Here is a 25,649-nt window from a genome sequence, read left to right as displayed (position 1 = left end):
AATATTTAATGTATAAAAATCTATTGTTTATTGCACTGTAAACCTGAAAATCTATTATACATTTTTTATATTTATTGGTATTTTTACATGTTAGGACAAAAATAATCATATTCATGTAAAGAAGGAGAACTAAACTATGTAGGCCTGTCCTTTCTTTATTTGTGATAAAATTAAATAAGGAAACAATGTTGAAACAATAAAGCATACAGTTCAATTAAATACATAAATTTGTCCATTTTGTGGGATATTTAGCAAGTAATTGTAACATTGATTTTTTAAATAAAAACATAACCTCAGTTTACTTCAAATTTGATTATGTTTTTATCTAAAGTAAGATTTTTTCGTTCTAATAATTATTGTTTCCAAGTCATCTTGCCATATTTTTGCAGATCCCCCTCATTCAGTGGCTTGCAATCTGCACTGTGTTTGCAAAACTGCACTTGCTTTAAAGGTATTTTAAAAGATTTTTGGTTTTCTGGTAGATTTAAGCCACAGATCACACTTTGTGGCTGGAAGTTAAATCAGTGAAGTGACTTTCACTCCTAATATTATTGGTATCATTCAAATAGTTGCAAAAAAATGGACCGTAAAACTGCAAACACGAGTCTTTTCTGTTATAGTTATAGAAATCAAAGCTTCTTTATTGTTTCTGTATTTTGTCCTTTTGTTCCTCTGTATGCTGGATGTTCAGTAACAGTCACTTGAAGGCTAAAATTCATCGGTTTGCTTCACCATTATTGTTGTTTTTTTAATGATAGCATTTTTAATGTTTGCCTTCTTGAACACTGTAGAGCCTGTTTTGGCAGCAGAACAGTCTTAGGATGTCATGAGCTCGTTTTTATAATTATTATCTTCTGAAAACTTGAATAATTATCTTAACTTCAACTAAACTCTCATCCCACGTCTCTTCTTATAGTGTTTAATTTCCTAAAGCTTCTCATCTTTTCCCGTCTCGATCATTAGTATCTGACGTTTCCATGGCAACTTCCCTCAATTAAGAGGCAGCTTTAATCTCGCTGTTATCCAGCAAGGTGTTAATTGAAACTGGATTTTACACTGAGTGGGGGTCGAGATGGGAATTATAGGTTGTTTCTGTTTAAGATTGATGTTAGACGAGCCTCAGGGTGTTACTCTGTGTTTTTTCTTTTACACGAACAAGCTTGCACAAAGAAGAAATGCAGATATATGCGTATAATTATTGTGACTTTAGATCAGATCTGGCTCTTTAGATGAGAGAATCTGTATTTTTACATATAGAGGATGAGAGAAAACATGTCTGCTTTTATTTATATTTGTCAGCCACACCTGAAAGGTGAAGGTGGATGATCATTTTTTTGCCTTTATCCATGTGTGTGCGTTTGTGAGCGTGTCTGTTGGCGAAATATCTCACAAAATTTAATTAAACTTGCAGAAAATAATCACTGGATGTACACCTACACCTGGTTAACTTTTAGAGTCAGCCCAAATCAAGATGGCTGCCACAGCCAACTGACCTTCTTAAACCCAAAATGGCTATAACCCAGCCAATTTTACAGATATTGTGCTAAAATTTAGTGTGGTAGTAGGTGAGAGTCATTTACAACTCATACTCTAAGTGCCACTCATTGCGTAAGACCTTTGCTCAAAATTGTTGTATTATCTGTTGGAATTAATCCTGTTTGTCTGTTAGCAAAATATTTGGGAGGATTTAAATGAAACTTTCTGTCAGGTCGAGGTGGAAAGCTTGCGGTGAACCCAATACACAGACTCACCGTAAAATAAGAACTGATTCTTTAATAAACAAAACAAGAGAAAGGAAAGGCTGACCTGGCAGCAAGAACAAACAAACACATGGGCAAAAACGTGGCAAGGAAAAAGAACATAAAGACAAGAACTGCACAACAGAAAGAATGAACTGGCGAGGAAGTGGAGAAAGTGACCAGGTTTTAAAGATGGGTAATCAGGGGAAGTGAGCACAGGTGAGTGATTAGAAAACCTGGGACAGGTGTGGATGGGGGTGGCATGCAAACAGGTGATAACCTGAGGAGAAGTGAACGATGACAGGAGAACCAAAACACAAAGAGCAAATCAGAACTGAGACCAAACAAAACGGAAAGACGACAAAATAAAATAAGAAACAAATAAACCCAAACTGAAACATAAAAGAACACATAACCCCTGAAAACAGAAAAACAAAGCACCAAGACTCAAAGCCAAAACAAAAACACTTGAATTCATGACACTGATTGGATGGATCTACAAATCATTAACTTTTGAAGTTAGTCCAATTCAACATAGCTTCCCCAGCTAATTGACATTGGCCAACCTAAATATGGCCATTACTCAGTCAATTTAACAGATATTCATCTGAAATGTGATGTGGTAGTCATTAGGAGTCATTCATAACAAAAACCTGGGACTCACAACATCTCATAACATTGCATGAGATTGTGCTGAAATGTTATTTTCAAGGTTTGACCAAAATGGCGACAACTCTGAGACGATCTGAGTCTAAAATGAGGAAATAAAATGAAAGGGAGCAGGCGATCTGCATTCCTTCAAGGAATGCTGGTCCATTTATTTTTATATTTGTCTCTAGCAGGTACCTTTACCTTATAAGGGGGATGTTATATTTCACTACAAACCAGAATGTAGACATAAATAATTTATGAGCAAAAATGAGCCATGCCTTTTCTGCTTTAAACTCCCCTGTTAGCCAGCCAGTTCTTTCCCTCACTGATTGCAACGTTCAGCAGCTCATGACATGAAAGAAATAGAAACGAGGGGGTCACAGCGGCGCATGGAAACTAAAAAAAAAAAAAAAATTATCTCCAGTTTTAGTTCCCTGAATCACCACCATCATCATCATCATCATCATTAGCAGGCTGCACAGATATTCACAGCGATGGGTTGGGGTGAGAGAATAAATTAGCAGAAAATGTTTAAATAAGCAAAAAAAAAAAGAAAGAAGAAAATTATGTATTCAGAAGAAAATGGTGCACATCGTGTGATGCAGCAGCACACAGTGAAACACAGAATAGGAGGTAAAGCACCATTTGCGCTGCGGCTGGCCTGCTCTCCAGGTGACCTCAGAAAATGAGCAGCGCTGCACAAATGGATCATGTTAATCTCTTTTTATGCTTGTGCCTTGCAGCTAAATTATGGTGCACCGGTCGAATTAAAACAAAGAACGAGAACTGATTAGGGAGAGAACAGAAAGCAGGGAGGCAATATTGAAGATGAAGTATAGGCGCAGCTAAATTCGAGGTGTTAAGCCTTTCCTATTTTTAAATATGCTTCTGTCAAATTTTGTTTTCTCATTACTCAACCTAACACATCTTTTTTTTCCTTTACTTAATGATGATTTGCCCCCCTTAAAAAGATGGAAATAGAACGCTTTTATCATCGTAGAAGATTGGTTTTCTGTGAACCTGCAAATCACATCTATATTTAGGGAGTGAACTGTTTGCCTGAGGCTTTAATGTTAAGTTTCAAAATGTTGTCTTTGCTTCCACCAACTGCTGCATCTTCTGATCACTTCTGTCACTTATTTTTATTTTTAGATGCTGTTTTTTAGTCAAGGTGCTCGCTTGACTCCAAAACAGAAGTTGCTCCGTTGATCATAAAGCCTGTCAAAAAAACGATCGCAAGCGTTCACATTATGTAATATAGATTTGTTTTTATTAGAAAGAAGTCACATTCATTTTTGTGCTGTGAAAACTGTACATTTACACGGATAAAACGGAACATAGAAAACAATGTCTCGACGTGAAAATACAATCGGGTGTTCAGTACAAGTAACTCAAGTCAGGTTTTTTGGGGGTTCAGGACAGAGGAAGTTGAAACGGTCAGGGGAATTGGCTGGTAGAGTGCTGAGTTACAGTAACACACTGTTACAGAAGACATGAGGTTCTATTACCCATCGCAGTACAGCTGAGAGTAATAACAAATATCCTGAAGCACATTTAGAAGATAATATCATTCACTCAATATAATGTTTGTAGTAGAAGTACAATAATCTACCGGTCACAGAGAGCTCCAAATATGGAGTCTTGTGCAAACAAATCTCTAACCAATAAATTCCTTTGATTTTCTAATACAGATTTGTCATACAATATTCTCATAAAGCATCGATGTGCTCTGTAAATATATGGAAGATGGTATAAAAGTTTTGAAATATCGGTAGGAAAAAACTCTGCCTAAATCATAGTATCAGTCTTGCTTGAGCATCAAGCGCCCATCATATTGCACTATTTCACGCTGATGGCGGAAAACACAAATGTGTTGAAGGTTTTCGAGGACCCGGGTCAGTGCCAGGAGCCTCTGCTCAGTCCAAGAGTCCTGCAAGGCTGAGAAACAAAAAAGGGCGATGATGAAAGGCCTCGCTGATCTCCAGTAAATCCGCATGTACGACATGGAAGAGCCTGCATCTTGTGCCAGTTCCAGCCAGCGTTTCCCAGAATGCACTGCTCTTCCCGTGCGAGAGTCTGTGTTCATTCCTGGTGCTGGTGTTTTGGTATCAAAGCTGAATACTGTTGAAACCAGGAAATGTTGATTAGCTAACCACCTCCTCCATCACCACTCCGCATGTTTGTCCCGATGCAGTCCATATGGGCTCACAACACATTATGGATGCATTGAATCCTTTTAGTTTTTGGAGAATTATGTTCTAGGTAACAGCACACAAACAATAAATCTTGTGCCTCAAAGTAATGAAAAGATAAAAACAAAAAAGAAACTCTAGTCCTAATAATGAAAACTATAGTGGCAATAATTGTTGGAATAATAATAATAATAACCACGGTGTTAAAAAAACAGTGAGAAGCACTATCATCGTAATGAAGATCGTCCTCCAGAAGAGGAGTTATAATCTCAACAGAGTTTTATTTTTCTGCTCTGGAGTGACGATTTCATCTGAAAAGCAAATTCAGCAAACACACAAAATAAAATAACAGATGTGATAAAATAATCCACTGTACAAAAAAAAAAAAAAAGAAGAAGTGTGTGCCCATCTATCAAAGTGCACAATACTGGAGCATAACATGTGTCCCTTTTCCTTCCTGCCTTGTCTTGTTTTGGAAGGTAACTTTAGCTGTAAGGCGAGCAGCCAAGAGTTCAGGCTGGCCCTCCCAAGAAGCAGGGAGGACGCAGTGTTTCATTGTCATTAAACATTTTCTCCAAAGTTGATTTGAAGGAAGAAAAGAAGCACAGACATGTCGAGCACATCTTCTGAAACCCAGGCTGCAGGGTTCAAGAAACTCCCAGCGAAGCATTAATGGAGCCACAGACAGTCCCGGTCCATGGACGCCACTGATCGCTCCACTAACCCTTTTGACCTTCAGAGCACTCTGATAAGAGTCCACACCGAGAAGCTACATTAAACATCCCGTTTGCATTCAGCCCCACTCCTCCATCATTCCTTCTCTCCCCACCTTCTCGCTCAGGTTGAGGTTTTGAAGATAATGATTTGAGGACCTACTCTCCACCCTTTTTTGGCTCCTCTACTCTATCCATAAAGGATCCCATGCCCAAACCAAAAAAGGTGACTGAGGTGAAATTAGGCGGCTTCTCCAGCCCCCTTCCTCCCCCTCAGACTTCTGTTTGCAGGTCAATAATGTCCTGCCCCACCAGGGGGATGGTAGTGCTCGTCTTCTCCCACTCCACAGAGTGCAGCTCCAGAGGCGAGGCAGCTAGGGGCTCCAGGTCTTTACGCACCCATGCAGGGGGTGACTGAGGTATTCCCCGGACTCCTTCCCATGGCCTCTCCATTGGAGCCTGCTGTTTGTCCTGTTGGAATACAAACAAAAGGCAATTAAGGACTGGTGTCTCTCATTAGCCCTGAGCAAATTTCTGATTGAATCAAAAATGAAGTGAGCGTCATTAAAGGTGATGAGAATAATTTAGCTATTTGGATTAATTACTTTTCCTTGAGGCATATATATACTATCTAATGGTGTGTCTTTTTTTGAGAAGTAAATTCTGAGAGTGAGGTTGAATATAAACACTCACGCTGTGGTTTGTTTTGTCACTTCCTCCAGAAGACACACTCCATCTCACAGACTGAAGAAGGAAGAAAATACATTTTTATTCAAATGACCTCAAGGTACCAACAATCCTAGTTCAATACACTGTTGCACCTTATTTTTTTTTTTGGTCATTTTTACTTTGTGTAATCTTTTTTATAGTACTATTGCCTCTGTATTTCTTTTTTTATTATCTCAAAATGTTTAGCATCTCTGGAAAATAAATGTTGGTGGGAATAGATGATGAATCTATTATGACAGATTGTTACCTTGCTGTCAGAAGCAGGAGACTCTCTGTCCTTCTCAGCATGATGCATCTTCCTATTAAGGTCCTGGAACATGTTCTGGTGGCGTTTCTTGGTGTGCATTATTTTCTATAGAAGACAGAGAAGCATTTTTTTTAAATTAGTGGTTGCTGAGATGCACATAAAACACGTCACAGGTTTGTTGAAATACAGTATTTTCACAAAAAGTAAGTCAATAATATTCACCTCAAAGTCCAACTCAGCGTAACGGGATTTCTGTCGCTGCAAGCAAGAAGAGAGACAAAAAAAAATTTTGTTTAGATTTAGATTCATGTTAGGAACATATTGGAAGAATGCATAAAATAAGTGCATCTCTTCTTACCTCCAAGGAGCTCATGGACAGAGTGGAGATGGTCTCGCTTTTAGACATCATTGAGTTCATGGACTCGAAGGTGTTCTCCAAGCTGCTGTGGGTGATGTGAGATTCGCTGGACATGTTGTGGATGTTCTGGATTGGCGAGTCTCTCTCAGAGTAGGACACGCTGACCTGGTCGGGAGGGATCGACGACATCCCGAAGGCGGCCTGGGGCTCGGCGAAGGGCCCGCCGAGGTGCATGAGTCTGGCCTGGGGCAGCTGATCCACGCTGATGTTATATTTTGTTGGGTCGTCTTTGGGCTTGGACCTCAGGGTGGATGTGGTGTTGGGCATGACAACATAGCCGCTGCCGTCAGAGAGGCTGCCCTCGGCCTGAGCCAGGGCGAGGTCCGCGTCCAGCTGCTTGAAGAGCTCCCCCTCGCAGACGTACACAGGTTTCCCGCAGGACGGGTCGACTCCTCCTGCCAGCCGGCTTTTCTCTCTCTTCAGGGTCAGCGTGTGGCTGGAGTACTCAGGAACCGCCTGCATGTGGCTGCCCTTGGATGGCAGGGTGTGGAAGTTGGAGCCCATGGGAAGGGGCAGCTGAGGAGGAGGCATCTTTTCCTCAGATGAGCTTTTCATTCCTTTGAGGAAAAAAATATAAAAGAGGGTTAAAAATATTTAAAGAACCATGCCTTCTTTAACAAAACAGATCAATAAATATATGATGTTTTATCTAAAAAGATGTTTAAGTGCAAGGCTTACATAAATTGAAATGCAAATTAAATAAGAATGGTTAGAGGCAAGAGAGGAAAGTCTGTAAAAGGGGCTTACCTTGTCTGCTTGAGTCTCCATCCTTTTCATTATCAGACTGCATATAAAAGAACAAAAACATTCCATTAGGGCCTAATGCATGCATATATCCATTTAGGAATAAATACAAGAGGCACTCAAGACATTAAAAAGGCAATCAGCCAAAAAGATTTACCATATGCTGGGGGTGACCATTGTGAAGAGAACTGCCAGAGTCTCCATTTCCATCGTCCTTGCGGTCAACTACTCTGCACTTCACTGCCTCCTGAACCTAATGGATACACAAAGAATTCAGAAAACTGTTAGCCATGTTCTGGTTCAAGTAACCTGAAAACAACCAAATCAGCCACCCTTGTAATTCTCATTCCTTCGATTAGGTAGGCTTTCTTACCTCTCTACGCAGGATGCAGTGCACCATGACGATGATGAAACCCTCCAGAGAGTCGAAGACAGCAAAGAGGATCTGAAAGAGGGCAGAGCGGCGGTCCGTGATGGCCAGGACAGCAGACATCCAGGTGAGGGCCAGGAGGGGCAGAACCACGCAGGAGCTCCACAGTGATGCCCTGCAGGGTGAAAAAAAAACACACACCGGGTCAGTCAAAACCGCTGTTTGTTCGATTATCTGGCTCAGTGATCAAAGCACATGATCGATAAGCCTGTAACGTGATAAACATAACACCCAAATGTGCAGCAAAGTTCAATAAGACCTACCCAGCTCTCTCCTTCAGTTTCACATCAGTGATGCCGTCCTTGGATACAAGCTTGTTGAACACGAGGATACCAATCACCATATTTACCTGTTTAAAGAAAAAATATATATTGATGAGATAATGTAATGATGGGTTTAAAATCAGACAATGTAACCTGAGAGACTGAAAAGTCAAAATAAGAATACGAACCAGAACGACAGCGGCAGCAGGACCAACGAAGGAGTAGAGGAGTCCACCCTCAAGGGACAGCCAGCAACTAAGAGAAGGAATAACACCATTAGTGCTTGAGCTAAAGAGAAAAGGTTTTCAAATTAAATAGAAAAAGAAGAGGCAAATGAAAAATATGAGACTGAACTTACTAGTTGACGGTGCCGTATCCTTGAGCTTTGGTGAAACCAACAGAAACGGCCACTACCAGTGCAGGAAGACCTGCAAAAACAGAAAAATACGCATTAAAATCTGAGCCCACAGGATAAAAAGCAGTGAAGAAAACTCTGCAACTAAAAAGATGTGTTTGAAATGTTGGCTCCTTACCCCAGCCTAGGCACAAGAAGCGCTTGCGGATGATGCGGTTGCGCAGACGACCAGTGACAGCCATGTAGGACTGCCAAGCTTCAGTCAGCACCCAGCAGAAGGAGGAGAGGAAAAAGAAATGGAGGAGAGCAGCTACAAGAGTGCACACCACCTGTGGGATCCAAGACAAAACAGATAGAGAGGTAAGATAAGAAACCATCGAGAGTTTGAGAAAAGTTTTATTAGACCAACGTTTGGGTTGACCAGGAGAGGACCTTACCTTGTTGCGAGCCTGGGTTTGTCCGATAAGAATGAGGGCATTTGAGCATATAATGGAGAGGCAGAAGTTGATGAGGATGACAGAGCGCTCTGAGCGAATGTACCTGAAGATTTAAAACAAAAAAGAGAGAGATGAGAACAGGGCTGAGCAGAACGACGAGGGAGAAACCACAGACCGTAATGTTAGAGGCTGATACAGCTGGACTTTGCTCGTAGGGTTACTTACTTCCACACGGAGACGTAGATGATGATGAGGAGCAGCAAGGTGAGAGAAGAGACCCCACAGCCAACGATGAGAGTCACGGATGGGAGCAGTGCCTTGTCCATGATCTGCAGAGGGAAGACAAGACCAAACATGCCTCTTAGTGATGATTATAAACACAGACATAGACAGTCATACAAAAAGCAAACCAGCAAAGAGAATCACACACACACACACATCATAAAGAATAGGGAGCCTCTGGATGTGTGCTATCTGGGATAGCAGGCAGCTCCCTGAAGGCAAACAGCTGAATGGCACAATCAGGCCACAGCTCAGGCAAGGTGAGCCCAAGGTGAACATGTCAAAAAGATGGAATGGCTAACTAACAAATGATTACTGCTTCCATTTGCGGGGCTTTTGAGTCGGCAAACGAGGAAACGCTGCTGTTTTTCAGTCCTTTATTTGATCTGCAACAGCGAGCTTCTAATCACTACCAGCCATATTGCGCGCCTTTCTATTATTTTTTCCCTTCCAGTTTGCAATTTTCTCACTATTTTGGTGTGTTTGTGCCAAGCAGCAGCTTGTTGTTGATCCCCGGAGGGGAGAAAAACAGGTGGGCTATTATCACCTGTGCATTAATCTGCCACCATCAGCCCTTCTGATCTCTTGACAGCAGTTTAGCGCCTGCTGTTGCCAGCAGCGGTGACTGTCCCATGTTTCAAACAGCCCTGGCACCAAACTTCAGGTGGATTAAACACGGGAGGGGGGTTGTTTCACTGCCTGTCGTCCCCGCTGCTCATTCACCCCGAAGGCCAGTGGGTCACTCCGGTGCACACGGATCTCAGCTCCCTGGGACTTCACAACATGGCTCACACACCTACAAGCCACCAGCAGGCAATTGCTGGTTTGTAATCCACGAGTGTGTCATACCTACTCTTCCAGGCTTTAATGAGCCTTTGGGTTATTCTAACACCTCTGATCCAGTTGTCATCACTTCAAAGTGTGAGCTGGATGACAAATCATTAGGCCTCCCTCATCGACAAATACTTTAATTATATTCCTGATATTTTGAAAAGCTGAACAGATGGAAAACCAGACATGTGTCTTCGAAAGGTGTGTAAGAAACACCCTTTAAGGTGTCAAATTAGCACGGCTTGAAGGGCTTAAAATAGAAACATCTTTCATTTGATTTATGATGGTGGTATATTTTTTGTGTTGCAGAACACTAACGTTCTGTTCTTGTATAGCTAAGCCTGTGGAAGTCTAATTTAGCGTGGCAAATGTGTTTCAAAATCCAGTTTAGAAGCTCCCCCAAACAGATGGCAGATAACAGAGTGATAAGTTGCCTTTTTGCCTCAGTTTGTGAAGAATCTGGGGTATAACACAGTTGATACAGACTGTCCTGTTCCCTTTCCTCTTAGTCTCTGTATCTGGGTCAAATCTTGCTCCCTTGGTCACTAAGTAAAATTTAGATCATTGCTTGGACCTATATGTGAAACCTGTCCTTGACCAGATCCTATATTCTCATTAAAAAGAAGTAAAATAAAAAAGTGTGTGGGCCTTTTATGTTTAATTATAGTTCTTTACATTTAAATTAACAAGAGTCAGGGGCAATAGTGCGTTGATGTTATGAGGAAAGAGCGCTAACACACTGCAGCGTCTGATGCCTTTAATCTTGCATCTCCTTTCCGTCTCTGCCTTCATAACTCTCGCTCGTGTTTCTCGAGGTGGAAGACGTTGCCGAAAATGTCCACAGCCTACATCAAAGGACGGATGGAGAGGCAAGTGGGAGGGAAGAAGGGGAGGAACCGCCAGTGCATGACCAGACGTCTGTCTCTCATTGGCCTGCCTCTTTGGCATTTTAAGTCCTGCTGCTGTGGCCGGAGAGGAAGGAGGAGAAGAAGGAGGCGGGTGGGAGTTGGAAGGGGAGGGGGATGTATGTATGTAATTGAGAATTCAGAGATATTGGCAGAAGGAATGATTGGCTCAGCTGCCTTTTTTTACTGTCGCTGGAGGTTGAGAGGAGTGTGTGTGTGTGTGCAGCCTATGACAAATAAAGGAGGCGGTGTTCAGTGACAACAGCAAGACAAATCAAATCTGGGATGTAAACAAGTTGGAGCATGAACAACTAATAAAACAGGGATTTATTGGCAGAAAAACACTGCAGTACAGTTCTTTGCTCCTATTTACTCACTGAAATGAACTAAAAAGGGAATGTGTGTGTGTGTGTGTGTGTGTTGCAGGGGGATGGGGGGAGTGCATTTTATTAGGTTTTAGTAGTTGGATAGATTTCTCCCTTTGTGTTTAGGGCGGTGGACTGAATGTTTCTTAGCCCTCGGGATCTCACTTATTAAAAAAGATCACAGCAGCAGAGCTGGTGCTACAGATGCGGTTACCATGGCAACTGGACAACCATCAGCTTTCGAGGCTGCACAACTCTATAGGGGGAAAAAATAGATGTTTTTTTTCCCCCCTCTGCTGTTTTTGCGCATAAAACGAAGCGATGCATAATGATCGATTATGGTGATCAGCACACAAAGCATGCCCTCCAAAATAATCTACCTTCAAATATTCATAAACAGGTGCACGAGCAGATATATAAAACACGCCTTGGAGCATAATAAATTTAGATATGTTTTTGTCCAGGTTTTAAAAAAAAAATCTTGCAAAAACGAGCGATTTTGTCGGTTTGCAATAACACAGTTAATTACAGGCTGTCATACGTCGAATGATCAATCCTGCTGCAAAGAACGACATGTCGATACGAAACCGCTTAATCTGAGAGCAGAAATCCAATTTCTGCACATCAACGTGTTGCTCGGCTTTCGGATTCCTGAGGCAGGTCAGAAAATCTGCCGTCAGCGGAGACAAAGGGAGCGCTGCTGCAAAGCCCTCAAAAAAACAACAACAACATCATGTCCTCACCGCACAGCATTCACGCGCAGGAAACAGTCAACATGCACAAGAACGTGGGCTTAAAAAACAAACAAACAAACAAACAAAGAGGGGGGGGGGGATGACTTACCGAGTCGAAGTTGACGCGCGCTAAAATGGCGAAGGTGGAGAGGCTGTCACACACGCATTTGGTTCGGAATGAATGAACGGGCACCGCTCTGCAGCTCCGAGCAGACCAAGACCCGAGAAGAGAGGAACTGCACAGGGAAGGAGAGGAGAGGAGAGGAGAGGAGAGGAGAGGGAGGGGGGGGGGGAAGAAAGGCAGCGAAGAGTTAGGAGAGGAGACATCTGACAAATCTGGGCAAAATGTGTCTTTATGGAAAAATAATAATAAATATATGTGATGGAAAAAAATCTTAAGCCAGAGAATGATGAGGATGAATGTGCACAATCAAGATGATAACTTGCTAAAAGGGTTTTAAAAATGTAAGGAAAAATGGCATGTTATGCAACTTCATGGGCTAATTTGCATCTTGTGCATGTAAATAATAAGCATGTTTGCCATAATTAATAGCGATGGATCAGTCCAAAAGTCACCCGTAGTTAAAACCCGTATAACTTTTGGTTTTGTGCGTCTTTGTTTTTGCCAAAGACCATCTCAGGAGAGACGTAGAACAACATGTCCCTTTCGTGGAACAGAAGGTGGAGATCATAACCCTTTTAGAGGAGGGCTGCATGTGTGGCAGCGGATGCAACACGAGGAGCATCCTCAGGGCCTGATGGAACTTTTAAATTTAAGGTGGCATCACAGACAGCAGGTGCAGGCTGGTTCAGAGTGTCATGGGGGGGGATAGGTGCAGAGCAAAATCATCCTGACACTTCATCAGAGTGGTATCAAACCAGGCCTGGCTGCACTGTGAGATTCTTAAATGCTGTATTAGAATCTCAAAGCAGGCTTTGACAGGCATGCATGATTGTTTGCTTTTCAGAAGATGCTGCAGATTATTTTATCTGTAACAATCTGGATGCAGACCAGAGATGCAGAAGCCATTAAATAGTGGCACACAAGTATGCAAATCTATCAAAATGCAAATGGGAATTTTGAGGGAGGGCCAGTGAACTCAGAGCTGACAGATCCAGGCCACCTGATTAGAAATATAAATTAAGATTTGATTTATTTGTAGTGCTTCAGGAAACTGAAGCAAAGTGAAGGTGCACTGCAGCTGTCATTTTTTAAGTCTGCCTTGCTGTAAGTGTGTCAGACAGCTGATTGAAGCATCTGGCTGAGGGGTCAACATGAATGAGCTGTGATTTTCTTTTGTCCCCCTTGTGGTAAATGATTGACGTGAAAAATAAATGACAAAAAAAAAGAAAAAGAGATTGCTCTCTTCCTGCTAAGTGTGGGACTTTGGAGGGCTAAATGCTTCACAAATTGTGACAGATGCCTGACTGAAAAGCCTGACAAAGGTAAACACCAGATTAACAAGCACGAGCGATGGTCAGGTGTGAATTTGAGACGGAAAAACACCCGTCAACACTTACGTTTCGCTTTCGTCCCATGAGAGGCAGGTTTCATTGACTGTGCCCTGCAAAGGAGAGGCAGATGGAGAAGTCAGTGTGAGGATTCTCTGCAGAAAAGGGAAACACGTAGGCTGGGACACCTTACTACCAACGTGTGAGATGCAACAGCTTGCTAGCGGCCACATACCCACATTTATCACCCCTCTCCCTTGTAAGGCATTCATGAAACTAAAAACGGCAGTTGTAGAGTCTAATTATTGCGTTCTCATCATCATTATCATCATCGAGTGACCATTTGCTTGCGCTGTGATCTTTGCCGAGTTTCAACCGCCACAAGTAAAAGTCACAGTGTCACAGCAAATGTCAGCAAAATGTCAGGCTCTGTGCACCGTGGTGCGCAAACACCCGCAGGGAGGGGCTGATATTTTGCATACATTAGTTTGCGTAAGCATTAAAAACTCACGTTGTGGAGATGGGGGAACTCGATCTCGACGGGGGATGACAGAAGAGTCGGGGAGGGTTTGACAATTACTGTCACCACCTTGGAGTTAAGTAAGGTGCTGTTGCTGTAGAAAAAAAGAAAAAAGTGCAATGTCAATAATCAGCCTCAGAGTCCTGCAAGAGCAAGCACCATCTTGTGAATAGAAAATATGTATTTTTTGGAACACCACTTTCACAGATATAAAAGCAGGAAAACTCTATTACCTCTGGAAGGGCATAATTGAGGCAAGGTTTCTGTAGAGGACGATGCCGGTCACAAAAGCATCATTGCCATCTGAAAAACAGAGTTTCACCTTAGACTCTAATTCCTATTACAGCTCATTGGTTCGTCTCTTTAAAAATGTCACATTTGTTTAACCTTACCAGACTGTTTCAGAGACAGAGCATCACGGGACACAGAGATCTTCTCCTCGGAGGTCCTGACCCAATCCAGCATGCCTCTCCAGCCCTTCACAGGGAAGGTGAAGTTGGAGCTCGTGGTTGTTGGGCGCTTGTGGATGCTCAGAACTGAGAGGCACAGAGGGGTGACAGATGGGAGGTTTAGTCAGTAAAACAGCACTCAGAAATGCAATGTTTTCCAAACTGTAATGGACGAATAATTGTCTAAACTGTCTGATAGTTTCATGCGTTGTGCAGCTGAGAGAACGTCACCTTTACTGAGAGAAAACAGCCGCACAACTCACGAGCTGTTCAGTGTGACGTTTACATTTCACACCCAATTATTCTTACAATATCCGACAGATTAATAAGTTTGTGTCAAAGCCATATGGCACGTCTGTTATGCCAAATAGACTCGCAAAACATCCTGAGATGGAGCAAGTAGCGCGGCGGATGGAGTCGGCAGTCTGTCAGAATGATAACTGATGCGTTCAGCTGCTGCTTATGCAGGACTCAGATTAAGATTGATGGACTCTCCGGCTGAAGAAAGGACAAATCATTCTGACTTGACATGAGCAGGGAGCGACTTGGCGGGGGGAATCGGAGCTCACCTAAATTCTCAGTGACTTCGTAGATGTCCTGAAAGCCGCTCATTTGCATACCGATCATGTTCACAAAGTCCTCGACAAGGCGGAGGAACTCTTTGATGTTGGCACCCATCTGGAAGAGAAAAGAATCCGTAAAGGAGGAGAGTTAAAAATATGGAGAGGAGCACTTGTTTATTTGTGCACTATAGCATTGATTTTTAATAATTATTTATGGCTCATATGTGGATGGTTTATCACTGAACAATTCCACCTATTTATTCTTTCAATACGCTCGACAGCGGACTGTGAAAAGAGGAGAAAAATCCCACTTCTTGCTGCTATGCAACCTCAGAACTTCCTTACGGCCATAAATGGGCAGGCTGTTGATTCATACTAGGGTGTTTTTTCTGTTCTGTCTCCTTTTCAGAGTAAGGGAGGGCTGCCTGACTTGCGTCTCTCTGACGCAGAACTGCAGCGATGTGGGCGCAAGGTGTGTGCTTGCATGTGATGTTCTGTCTGTGTTTCTATACAACAGCCATCAGTATGTAGGATGGCATGGAGACTCACAGATTGCAGAGTGGGAGTAGTGATTTTCCCTGATTCAGAGATGCAGTGGCCTTGGTAACTCACCCTCTTGATTTCAGTTTGTGCACAAATATGTGTTTATTCGCTACTGTAGGAGTTTTCTATTTTTTTCAACTCTTTTTTTTTTAGTCTCGTCTTTCTTGCGAAGCTTGATGAGTTTCAACAAGAACAGTGAAAGAACGTCATTAGAGTGCGAAGGACATTTGTCAACAGGTGGCCAAACGAGACCAAGTTCAGTTCAGTCTCATGAAAAGTGACCTATTTAGATACTTTTGTACAGTTTGTGATAACTTTTTTCTTGTATTTATCCTCATTCCATATACATAACATTACCAAAAACTACTTATTTTTCTCTTTTGCTCTCATAAACCCTCACATTCACACCCTCTTATCACGTACCAGTTGTGCCTCTTCCCATTTGTCACGATGTTCCTCCTTCAGTAAGTTGCTGATGGTCTGGACATAGTTCTGCAGATTATGGAATAAAGAATCAAAGGTGTGAGAAGATACAAAATCTACCCTGATTAAAGGTTATTTTTATTTATCAGAGATGATAATAAACCATGTCTAGTAGTTCGATCTTACCTCGACATCAGCGTTGCTTAGCCTCAGCCTGGTTCCCTTGTACAGCTCAGTGGTGTTCTTCAGGATTTCCATGACAGCCAAGAGGTCACCGCTGTATACGGCCTTTTCATCAGAAGAGAATCTCAAGCGTGAAATCACTTCAGCGACGCCATCGATGCTTTGCCCCATCTGCGCTTTGGAGATGTAGTCCTTTGACTGCAGACACAGAGGCGCAAGGGTTAGTCTGAACTTTTGACTGCACACAACTTTCAACAGATTCAGCCTTGTAATTGTGTTTTTCAGGACTTACCAGCATCTGAATGTTCTCGTAGTTCTTTGAGACACACTGAGTGTAAGTTGGGTTCTCCCAGGAGGCGAGACCTACAGCATCAAGGGTGCAGCGGCGTAGAATCAGACCTGTTGATGTGGAAAAGTGGTTACTCTTTGTGGACAGAGCCGAAAAACACCAAGCAGAACCGGTCAGTTTCCAGGCTGTCACTGTACCTGAGGCGTCGGCGGGGCAGGCGACTGCAGCCACATCTCCAGCAGGGGTCTTCTTCCACACAACATCACCGGTGTTCTGCTCAGCACAGATCTCATGGGGCTCTGAAGAATTAAAGTAATCAGATGCGGAGTGATGGATGAGTTTTCTGTTTGATTTTATACTGAGGCTGTATTTTTAACGAGCTTTCACTTATTTATTGTGTTGGAGCCACTAACCAGGGCATCTTTTCTCATTGCAGCGCTTCTGCTCCTTTGTTTCACCGGGGCAGGGTTCTCCTCCAAAGAAAGGGCCCTCGCAGACTCTCTGTCTCTGCTGGATGCCTCCACCACAAGTCTTACTGCAGCTGCCCCATGAGCTCCATGAATGCCAGGTTCCATTAACTACAGGTGGAAAATATTTAACATCAATAACTCAGCACTGTTTGGCAGATTTATTTCTCTTGTATATGGAAACTCAACCAAGGGATCGTTTTTATTTTCTTACCAGGGCAATCTTTCAGGAAGCAGTTTGCTGTCTCTTTCCAGCTGCCGTGGCACTCGGAGCCCCCATAAGATGGTCCGTTGCACTCCCTTGTTCTCTGTCTGGTGCCATTGGAGCAAGAAGCAGAGCATGAAGTCCAGGCAGACCACTCATTCCAGGATCCGTCCACTAGAGGGAAGCAGAGGAGCGTACACACCAAAGAGTTACGGCCAGTGCAAGGACAAGACAGACCCTCAGGCTGCAGACATCATGACAAACTCACTGCTGCCATTTCACATGACCTACTTAGACTGAGTTTAAGTGAAACGGAAAGTTGGAGCTCAGTTATCTGCCCTTCAACCATGACTGTATGTGCATCTCAGCCTCTGAGATCAACTCTTCTTAAAACTAGAACTAAGTTCAAGCCCTTATGGTCATTGATTGGGGATTTAAGTGCACTTGATTTGGCTAAGCACTTTCATAATAAAGAGGTCAGTCATTTCAGTCATATTATGGTATTAATTATTGAATAAAACACTATATCTGGGTTATTTCAATGAAAGACAAATAAATATAATGGATAAGGAATATTATCAGACTGCTAAAAGTCTGGAAATATTAAAGAATATAAATAGAAAATCAATTTGTTGCTATAAAAATCTTAGATGAAAGATGGTTTTAAAAAGGAGCAAAAGTTTAGGTTCTTGAAAAAAGATGGTCCAAAGAAAAATTTCTATCACTGCCAAGATTGCCATTAATCATAACTTAATTTCCCGAAGCCTTTCAGGTTATCATGTTTCCAGTAATGAGTTTGCTCCTTTTCTCTCTCAGACAAAATCAGTTTTTTTTTCATGTGGTAAACAGAGACACCTGCTGGGGTCATCACGCCACTGCAACAAGACCAAAATCCGAGTCGCTTGAAATAAAAGCATACGTCTGGTAATGACGACAGTAAGATATGATAAGGGCGAAGTGAGAAACAAATCTAGTGCAACTGTGACTTCAAAGTTTGACATTTCTGCACATGAGTAGGTGGCACAAGAGGCGAAAACTTCTGGGCTGAGTGACCACGAACACAGCGTGAGTCACAGGCAGCTGTTATAAAGCCACTGACTAATACCCACAGGCACTTTTGTTCTGGTGAGTCAGATGTAATTCCAACCTGCCACTGCAGTTGTTATGATGGTGATACAATTAAGCGATTTAATTAGCTCTTATAAATGAATCAGTTAGATGAAGGGTTAAGTGGTCTGTATCTATGGAGTTTAAAATACTGATCTAGTTTACAGAGGCACTTTTAAGAAATGTGCTTTTTTTTTAAATGCACTGACTCAAAATTTGCATCGAAAACTCACCTGGGCAGACAGCAATGTTGCAGAACTTGGTTTGTCTGGTGGGGCCGCGGCAAGGCTCTCCTCCGTTCTGGGGCTGCTTGCATGTGCGGGTACGGTCACGATAACCACGGCCACATGTGGATGAACACAAGCTCCAGGGGGTCCACTCGTCCCAAGCACCATCCACTGCACACAGGCAACACAAAGGGGGCATTATGATTTTTTTCTTTTTTTTTTGTAAACAATGTCAGGAAGTTGTTTGGTAATTTTTAAGGTTCAGGATGCCCATGAGGAATATTTATAACTGTTCACTTTTTGAGAAAAACATTTACATCATTTTGTAGTATTTTCAGCAAATTCTAAACTAGTTAATAGCTGCTTTTTTCCCCCCTCCACAATTCGAAACCCAGTGTGTAAAATCTCACAAATGCTTCAACTTTTTATTATCTACCTTTCTTTTGTGGCTGGTGCTGTATAAGGGGAAATTATTAAGACATAATGGCTCTGCCTCTATTGTGGACTTTGAAAAGACCATGTGTTCCTCTCACATTTTTACCCCCTCCCCCTCTTTGTTGCACTCATGTTACAGAACAGGATTCACACACTCACCAGGGCAGACAACAGTGTTGTTGCAGGGCCTGTTCTCACGCAGGGGTCCGGTGCACTGGGTGGTGAAGGAAGAGGTGGCACAGAGGCGAGTACGGCTCTGCCAGCCCTCCCCACAGGTGACTGAGCATGCACTCCAGGGGGCCCACTCATCTGTCTTAGCATCTGTTGAGAAAATGATCAATTAAAAGGTTATTAGCAGCCACTAAGATTATGAAAATGTGTTCTACTCTATAGTTTTCAATTAAACCCGACATCACAGGTGTTTCCTCACCTGTTTGAGGAGCAACAGCTCCAAGGGTGGAGTCATCAGTGTTATCTCTCTTCAGACCAATAATTGCACGCAGACCCTGGCTCCTGTTTCGCTCTTTGCCTGAGGGAGAATGTGAAAATTACAGTTATTCCATTAAAGACACCTGCAGCCCTGTTTCTAATTTCATGACTTAATTACAGGTGGTGGGAGGAGGGGGGCTTACCAATGCAGGGCTGAGGGTTGCATGCACGCCCTTCCTCTACTGTTCCCTCACACACGCCATCGTCGGGCTGGCAAGATCGGCTGCGCACCTGGACTCCGCCGCCACATTCCTGGCTGCACACGGACCAGCGGCCCCAACCAGCCCAGCCCTCTGCAGGGAAAAAAGACAAGAGGAGAGATGTTTAGCAAGGCTAGAAAGCACAAGAGGTGGAAAAATTTCTAGTAATCGGAAACATTATTAGTGCCTTTGTGCAAAATTGTACTCAATAGCTTGATTCAGCCAATGTTTTCATGCTTAAGAGCAGGATGTGAGTAATAATTTCTTTGCATGTAAAAAAAAGAAGACCAAAAGCGTTTCTTTGTGAACACTTGGGTTGACAGGAGTTTAAACGATTTGTGTGTGTAAGGCTGACTGGCATGTTGCTATGACGACCTCAAGTGCAGCGCTTCGATCTCTGCTGCCAGCTGACTGTGAGGTCTTTGTGTTCTTTTCTGCCTCCTCCCAGATCGAACACAAACATGCTCTCCATCCCAGTCCTCCTTGCCGAGCATCAAACTGAACAAAATGGAGAGCTGGGCCATGTGTGAGGTCCAGGAGGTGATACCACTTAAGACCTAAAGGTGCACTGGCCAACATCTCTAACAACTTTGATTTACTTCTCATTATTTTGTGGAGGTGCAGTGCACATCTTCTTGCTTGCAGACATGGATTGTCACCCTCAGCTGCTAATAAGACACTCTCTCTAAACCCTGTGTGATAACAGGTCTGCAGACAACCTGCAGGGCTGTGGGATCTTGGAAAACATGACCCATTTACTCCACTAAATGACATTACAACACAGTAAATAGTAAACATTTCTTTGTTAACTTTTGTTTTCCTTTTACTTGCTATCAAAAAGTTTTGATAGCTGAGATGAAGCTAAGATGAAAACTTACTGATAATCTCAGCGTCGCGTCCGTTGTCTTTGGGAACAGGTGAGCATTTCTCAACGTAGACACCGCCTCTGTAGCAGCTTCCTGGCTTCCTCTTTGGGGCCTCCCAGCACTGGCAGGGGGTGTTCATGATGCCGCAGGGATAATCGTGGGTGCTGCTTGACAGGCACTTCTCCAGCCACTGGCACAGCATCTGGCAGGCAGGCATGCTAGGGTTCCTCTTCCCCACGACCAGAAACTCAGCCTTGAACTCACTGACACTGTGATCTCCCTCAATGGTCTCCAGGGCGTTTGATGGGGCCACCTTGCGGATCTGCAGGAACTGCTTGCTGGATTCTAGGTAGGTGACAGTGGTTGACGCGTCACACAGTCTGACGACCTCGTCGAAGCTCTCCATACCCAGGTAGGTGCGAGAGGTCTCGATGAAGGAGTCAAACTGGAAGGTCTTGATCTGGCGGGGCACGCAGGAGTCGGTGGGCTTGGTGATCTTCATGTAGACAGTGTAGCGGCGAGGATCGGGATTCTGAAGGGTCCAGGAGCAAGGTGACGAGTGCAGGGTGGTCGTGGAGGAGAACACGCCAAAAAAGCGACTCTGCTCCAGGGTGGCACAGGTGGCGGAGGCTGGGCCAGAGGGCGTGCAGGAGGTCAAACCGAAGAAGAGCAGGACAAGGGCCACACAGGGGCCGGTAAGAGCTGACCACGCCATTGGGTCGGCTTAGATAGACGATGGTGTTACTGGCTTAATAAGGTTGTTTCTTTTATTTCTTTGTTGCAAGTTACTGCACTTGTTTCAGATCTTTTGATTATCTTCGCAACCCCTCTGAAGATTGTTTTAATACATCAGACACTCTGTCATGGCAGTACAGAGAGGGATCTGTGGGGGGAAAAAAACAACAAAAAAACATGGAAAAATATGTTAGTGTGCTCCGGATATCAGCTAGGAGATCATTTGCCAAATACAATGCATTTTTTAAAATAATATGCATGACATGCATTTTAATTAGACCTATTGTTAAGCTAATATGTATGCAGCAGTGATCAGCGTCAGATCTGTATGGCAGTGCTTCAGGGTGTGTTCAGTGATCTAAAAGGCCCTGTTCCCTGGGAAATAATTGCTGTGGCAGAGCAATTACAGTCTTTCACAGCAAGCTGGCATCTCCAAGCTTTTGCTCTTTCCTCCCACACACCTAACTGTGTGCGTCAGTCTGACGTCCATACAAGCTTCGCCAGTGGCAACGCAGACGCTTAGTAGTGCCATTATTTGTGCAACGTACTCCTCTTATTAAGCAGTAAACAGGAAAAATTGTTCATCTCCGTCCATGGCGAGGGGTGATTACATACCCTGCAGTGGCATGCTCTAAACTGATTTGGGAACATTTTTGGCATTGCATTCCAGGGCACAAATTAAAATGATGTAAAATCTATTTTGCATATTAAAGTGCATGCATACTTGTTAATGCAGAACCTTGCACAAATGCAAAAAACGTCTTCTATTCTTGCACCCTGTGATACTTTGCAGAAAGACTTCATGCAACAGGTCTTATTTTTTTTACTTTTTTCTGTGCTGCTAATCATGCAGATAATCTGCGTCCAGGACACAATAAACATTTTGCCAATAAACCCTCCTCCCATTAAGTGAAGTACTTCTGCACACTCGATGTCTAAATTTCTGCATTTAACTGAACTGACACAGAAAAATAGACATTTCTAGTAGTACCAAAGGGACATGTTGTTGCTCAGCAACACCTTCTGCCTGCAATCACAGTTTGATTTCTGCTTCATCATGTTTTCCTGCTCCATATTTCTTTTATTTATCACTATTTATTTAGCAGAACAATCTTTAAAATATGTGGTAATATAGAAGATATAATCAGGGATTAGATGACATCTTTAATAAGGATTTGTTTTAAATTTCAGACTCTGCAGTAAAAAAGCTTGAATGTGTAGGTAATCAAGTGATGTGTACATATAGCAGCACAACTGATGCCTACACTGGCAGTCGCTGTGAGAAGCACCTGCACTTTTCATGCAGATAACTCATAATTATGTTCCTCACTCCTCTCCCTCCCTGCCTTCCTCGAACCGTTACTTTCGTCTCTCTGTGAGCAATGCAGCAAAGACCTCTGCTTTGTGTCACTGGCTGCCTCTCTCCCGCCCCTCAACAACCGGAAGCTCCATGAATGGGCATCTGATGACGAACTGTGTGAAAAGAAAAGGTCCAGCTGTGGCAGGAGAACTTTCTCTACACAGTCTCTCGCACCCCACCCAACCTGTCTGCCCCCTTCCTCCTGCTTGTCCATTTGCTGTCGTCAATGCCATCTTTTCTTTTTTTCCCTCTTGCAAAGTGGGCAGCCTAAAGAGCGAGGAGTTTGTTGTTATGGAGACAAGGCTTATTTTCTGCAGATCAGCGTGAGAAACACTTTGTATTTGCCATCTGTGACATGTTTTCTGTTTATGCTGAAGTGCAGAGATTTGTAGTTGCTTGTCTCAACACAGTCACAGCAAGCTCACATTAGATGTAAAGGCAAGCAAATACAATGCTGCGTAGTAAGGAAGCATAAAATGTGCAGGCACTTGCAGAGATATGACTGCTGATAAATGCATGCACCTGATCAAGTAATTTTAGTGCTTTCTGAAGCAGAAAGCTGTGAAAAGATTTATGACATAGGATGAAGTAAAGATTATTTTCCTGATATGAGACAATCCAATTGCTATCACCACACCTTTAAAGCTGGTAGCTTAGGTTCTGATTTTCTGATATGACTTATATTTGAGCAAAAGTTGTTTAGGATGATCATTTGATTTTGCAAATGTATAGACTGAAAGACAGATTATCAGTATTTCTTGACGTCCTTTTTCCTGTTGCTGAAGTAAAGCTGAGAAATGCCATTTTTGTGGCAGATTGTTGCTCTTTTCCTGTTCTCAGTGGAGGAACTTGCACACTTGTGCAAGAAGCTGAAATGGTTTGCTGTAAATTTGTGTCAAAGCAGAACAGTTATACCAGACAAATCATTTCAGAGTTTCTTTCACGAAAAGATGAATTCTCAAATATGGGTGTTGACTAAATTGGTAGTGATTCCTTGCATGCATTTTGAGCTGTATGTCCTTTCTTAAAGTAAAAGGAATCAGTTAGGCAAATCAAACACTGACACAATTTTTGCATTACATATCATGGATGATATTAGTCTTCTTAAGCCACACTGAAATCTGTGTTACAGTTTAAACAACAGCAAAGGCAAACCAGAAAGTTCTACACAGCAGCCTGTTGCCACAGTAAAACTTTCTGTTGCCCGGTGGCACAGCCAGATCACAACAATTCTTTTATAGCAGGAACATACATAAGCGACAATGTGGTTGAACAACTTTCAAATCACTCAGATATTTCAAATGTACAATGAGACAAACATTTATAGCAAAACAGGAGCTGAATTGTAGAAAAACGACACCTGAAATCTCAAAACAAGCCAGCGAAGAACAGTTTCAGCACCACGGACAGCGACACAACTTTCAAACAGACAAGTCTGCTGAAGTCAGATGATGGAGGAAAACATCCGGAACATCATTCACCCTCACTTCCAGCACACATTCAGGAGAAAAATCCCTTCTGTCTTACCTTGAAAACACTTCTTTGACGTCTCGTCAGTGGCTCTCTAACCGCTCGTCCGGCTGGACTCGGGGCTAGCAGCTGCTGAGTTGTTTCGGTCTCAAAGTCTGACTCGACTCAAAGTCTTCAGATCTGCGCTTCTGGCCAAAAACTTTCGCAGTTGTTTGAAACCGCTGAAAGGATGCGCCAGGTCCGAGCCTCGACCCACTCCCGGTCGTTTCAAGCGGGTCGATCCCAAGTTTCAGTGCAGTCCACTCTCACAAGCAAAGAAAAAATAAAGCGACTCTAACCAAACTCCAAAGAGTTTACTACCAACTCTGTTTAGCTGCTATATCCAGACGTAACTGGCGTATAGCAGAGCGACAAATTGGTCGAATATTAGGAGCTCCAGCAGCAGACAGTCCGTGAAGAACCGAACGGCGTCTTGTCTTTAGCTTTCTCTCTAGGCTCCAGAATAAATGTTGGTACTTCTACTCCCGGCTTCGGAGTCTTCTTGCTTGTGGTCTTTGCACTGCAAGTGGGTCCAGTCTGAGTGTAGCTTGTGGCCTCCACGCTGAGGTTTATATCCTACCCCGCCCCCCTCCCGGCTCCAAGTTGGAGTCAGTGCGTGGATGGAGTACCGAAGTGAATGAGACAGCAGCACCGAGACGGGAGGGGGAGGAGGGAAGCGAGTGTGTGCGGAGGAGACGCGCGCGTGCGCCTGGAAGTGTGAGAGGGAGTGTGTCAGCGCACATGGAAAACGGAGGGAGGGAGGGCGAATCTGAAGAGGAGGGGAGGGGTCTGAGCAGGGGGGACAGAGACACATGATAATGAACAGCAAACTACGCAGATATCAACGCACAGCCAAAAGGTACCGGAAAGAGGATCAACGGAATAGGTGTGCGAGCGCAGAAACGCATGAATTATCTCCAGATGAATGCGACACATCCTTGTCTGTACGAACACCGCACTGAAACATTTCATTGTGTCAGTAAAACCCTTACATTCGCATTTTATTTTATTTTTCTGTGCGCATTTCTGTTACACAAGGTGTTTCCCCACTCCGTAACAGGGTTTATTAAAGAGCGATTAAAGTAATTAATTGCCCATGTCGGTGTATTTTTTTAACTCATCTGTGCAGAAACAAGTGAACCAATTAAAAAGTACGAGCTGCAGACAGTTCGGTTATGCAAACCCTCTCTCAGAAACACACACTCTCATAGACATGAAGACGTGTGCACACAGGAACAGGCGTCCCTCCCTCCATCCATCCACCCATCCGTCCCCCCCTCCCTCCCCGACTCTCTCTCCGGGGACTGTGGGCGGATCTGGGTAGTTCTCGAAGTGTGAAAGGGATAACCTGACGTGGGTGTCTGACTGTTGGTGTAATGCTGGCTCCATTCCTCCAGCAAAACTCCACGTGTGTGAAAAAAGAGGATATATTAGATTAGAATAAATAAATGACTGTCCAAGCAGCATGAGTCAGGAAGTGTAAAACATGGAATAGGTCGATGGCTGTGATCATCATCATGTCGTGTCCTTCTTTATTCCAAATACTGTTCCACAGTTTACTCAAGATTTGTGGGAGTGAGGAGTCACTTTCA

At 43.2% G+C, this 25,649-nt stretch overlaps 1 protein-coding gene across 3 annotated transcripts; it reads right to left on the bottom strand.

Annotated features, from left to right (window-relative positions):
- Window positions 1-3,638: 3,638 nt before the first annotated feature.
- Window positions 3,639-24,582, bottom strand: LOC108241545 (adhesion G protein-coupled receptor B1-like). Of its 3 annotated transcripts, XM_017425785.2 has the most exons (32): window positions 24,076-24,582; window positions 20,466-21,336; window positions 19,531-19,680; window positions 19,329-19,427; window positions 19,058-19,219; window positions 18,470-18,634; window positions 17,139-17,303; window positions 16,871-17,035; window positions 16,655-16,756; window positions 16,461-16,567; window positions 16,172-16,366; window positions 15,986-16,054; window positions 15,026-15,134; window positions 14,400-14,543; window positions 14,241-14,310; window positions 13,999-14,101; window positions 13,557-13,600; window positions 12,145-12,271; window positions 9,144-9,247; window positions 8,919-9,021; window positions 8,660-8,810; window positions 8,485-8,554; window positions 8,315-8,381; window positions 8,127-8,212; window positions 7,807-7,978; window positions 7,591-7,686; window positions 7,437-7,473; window positions 6,630-7,246; window positions 6,494-6,529; window positions 6,272-6,376; window positions 5,989-6,039; window positions 5,569-5,766 (listed from the first exon to the last, which is right to left on the bottom strand). In XM_017425785.2, the coding sequence occupies exons 2-32, from the start codon at window positions 21,166-21,168 to the stop codon at window positions 5,569-5,571; spliced, it is 4,572 nt and encodes a 1,523-aa protein (XP_017281274.1). In that variant the 5' UTR covers window positions 21,169-21,336; window positions 24,076-24,582. The 3 variants fall into 3 exon arrangements, with proteins under 3 accessions (XP_017281283.1, XP_024863476.1, XP_017281274.1); XM_017425794.3 differs by lacking the exon at window positions 5,989-6,039 and having other exon boundaries at window positions 3,639-5,766; XM_025007708.2 differs by lacking the exon at window positions 24,076-24,582 and having other exon boundaries at window positions 3,639-5,766; window positions 20,466-21,168.
- Window positions 24,583-25,649: the final 1,067 nt, after the last annotated feature.

This window comes from Kryptolebias marmoratus, linkage group LG5, assembly GCF_001649575.2.
Source record: "Kryptolebias marmoratus isolate JLee-2015 linkage group LG5, ASM164957v2, whole genome shotgun sequence".
Taxonomy (NCBI): domain Eukaryota; kingdom Metazoa; phylum Chordata; class Actinopteri; order Cyprinodontiformes; family Rivulidae; genus Kryptolebias; species Kryptolebias marmoratus.
This window is presented reverse-complemented; position numbering and strand designations above follow the sequence as displayed.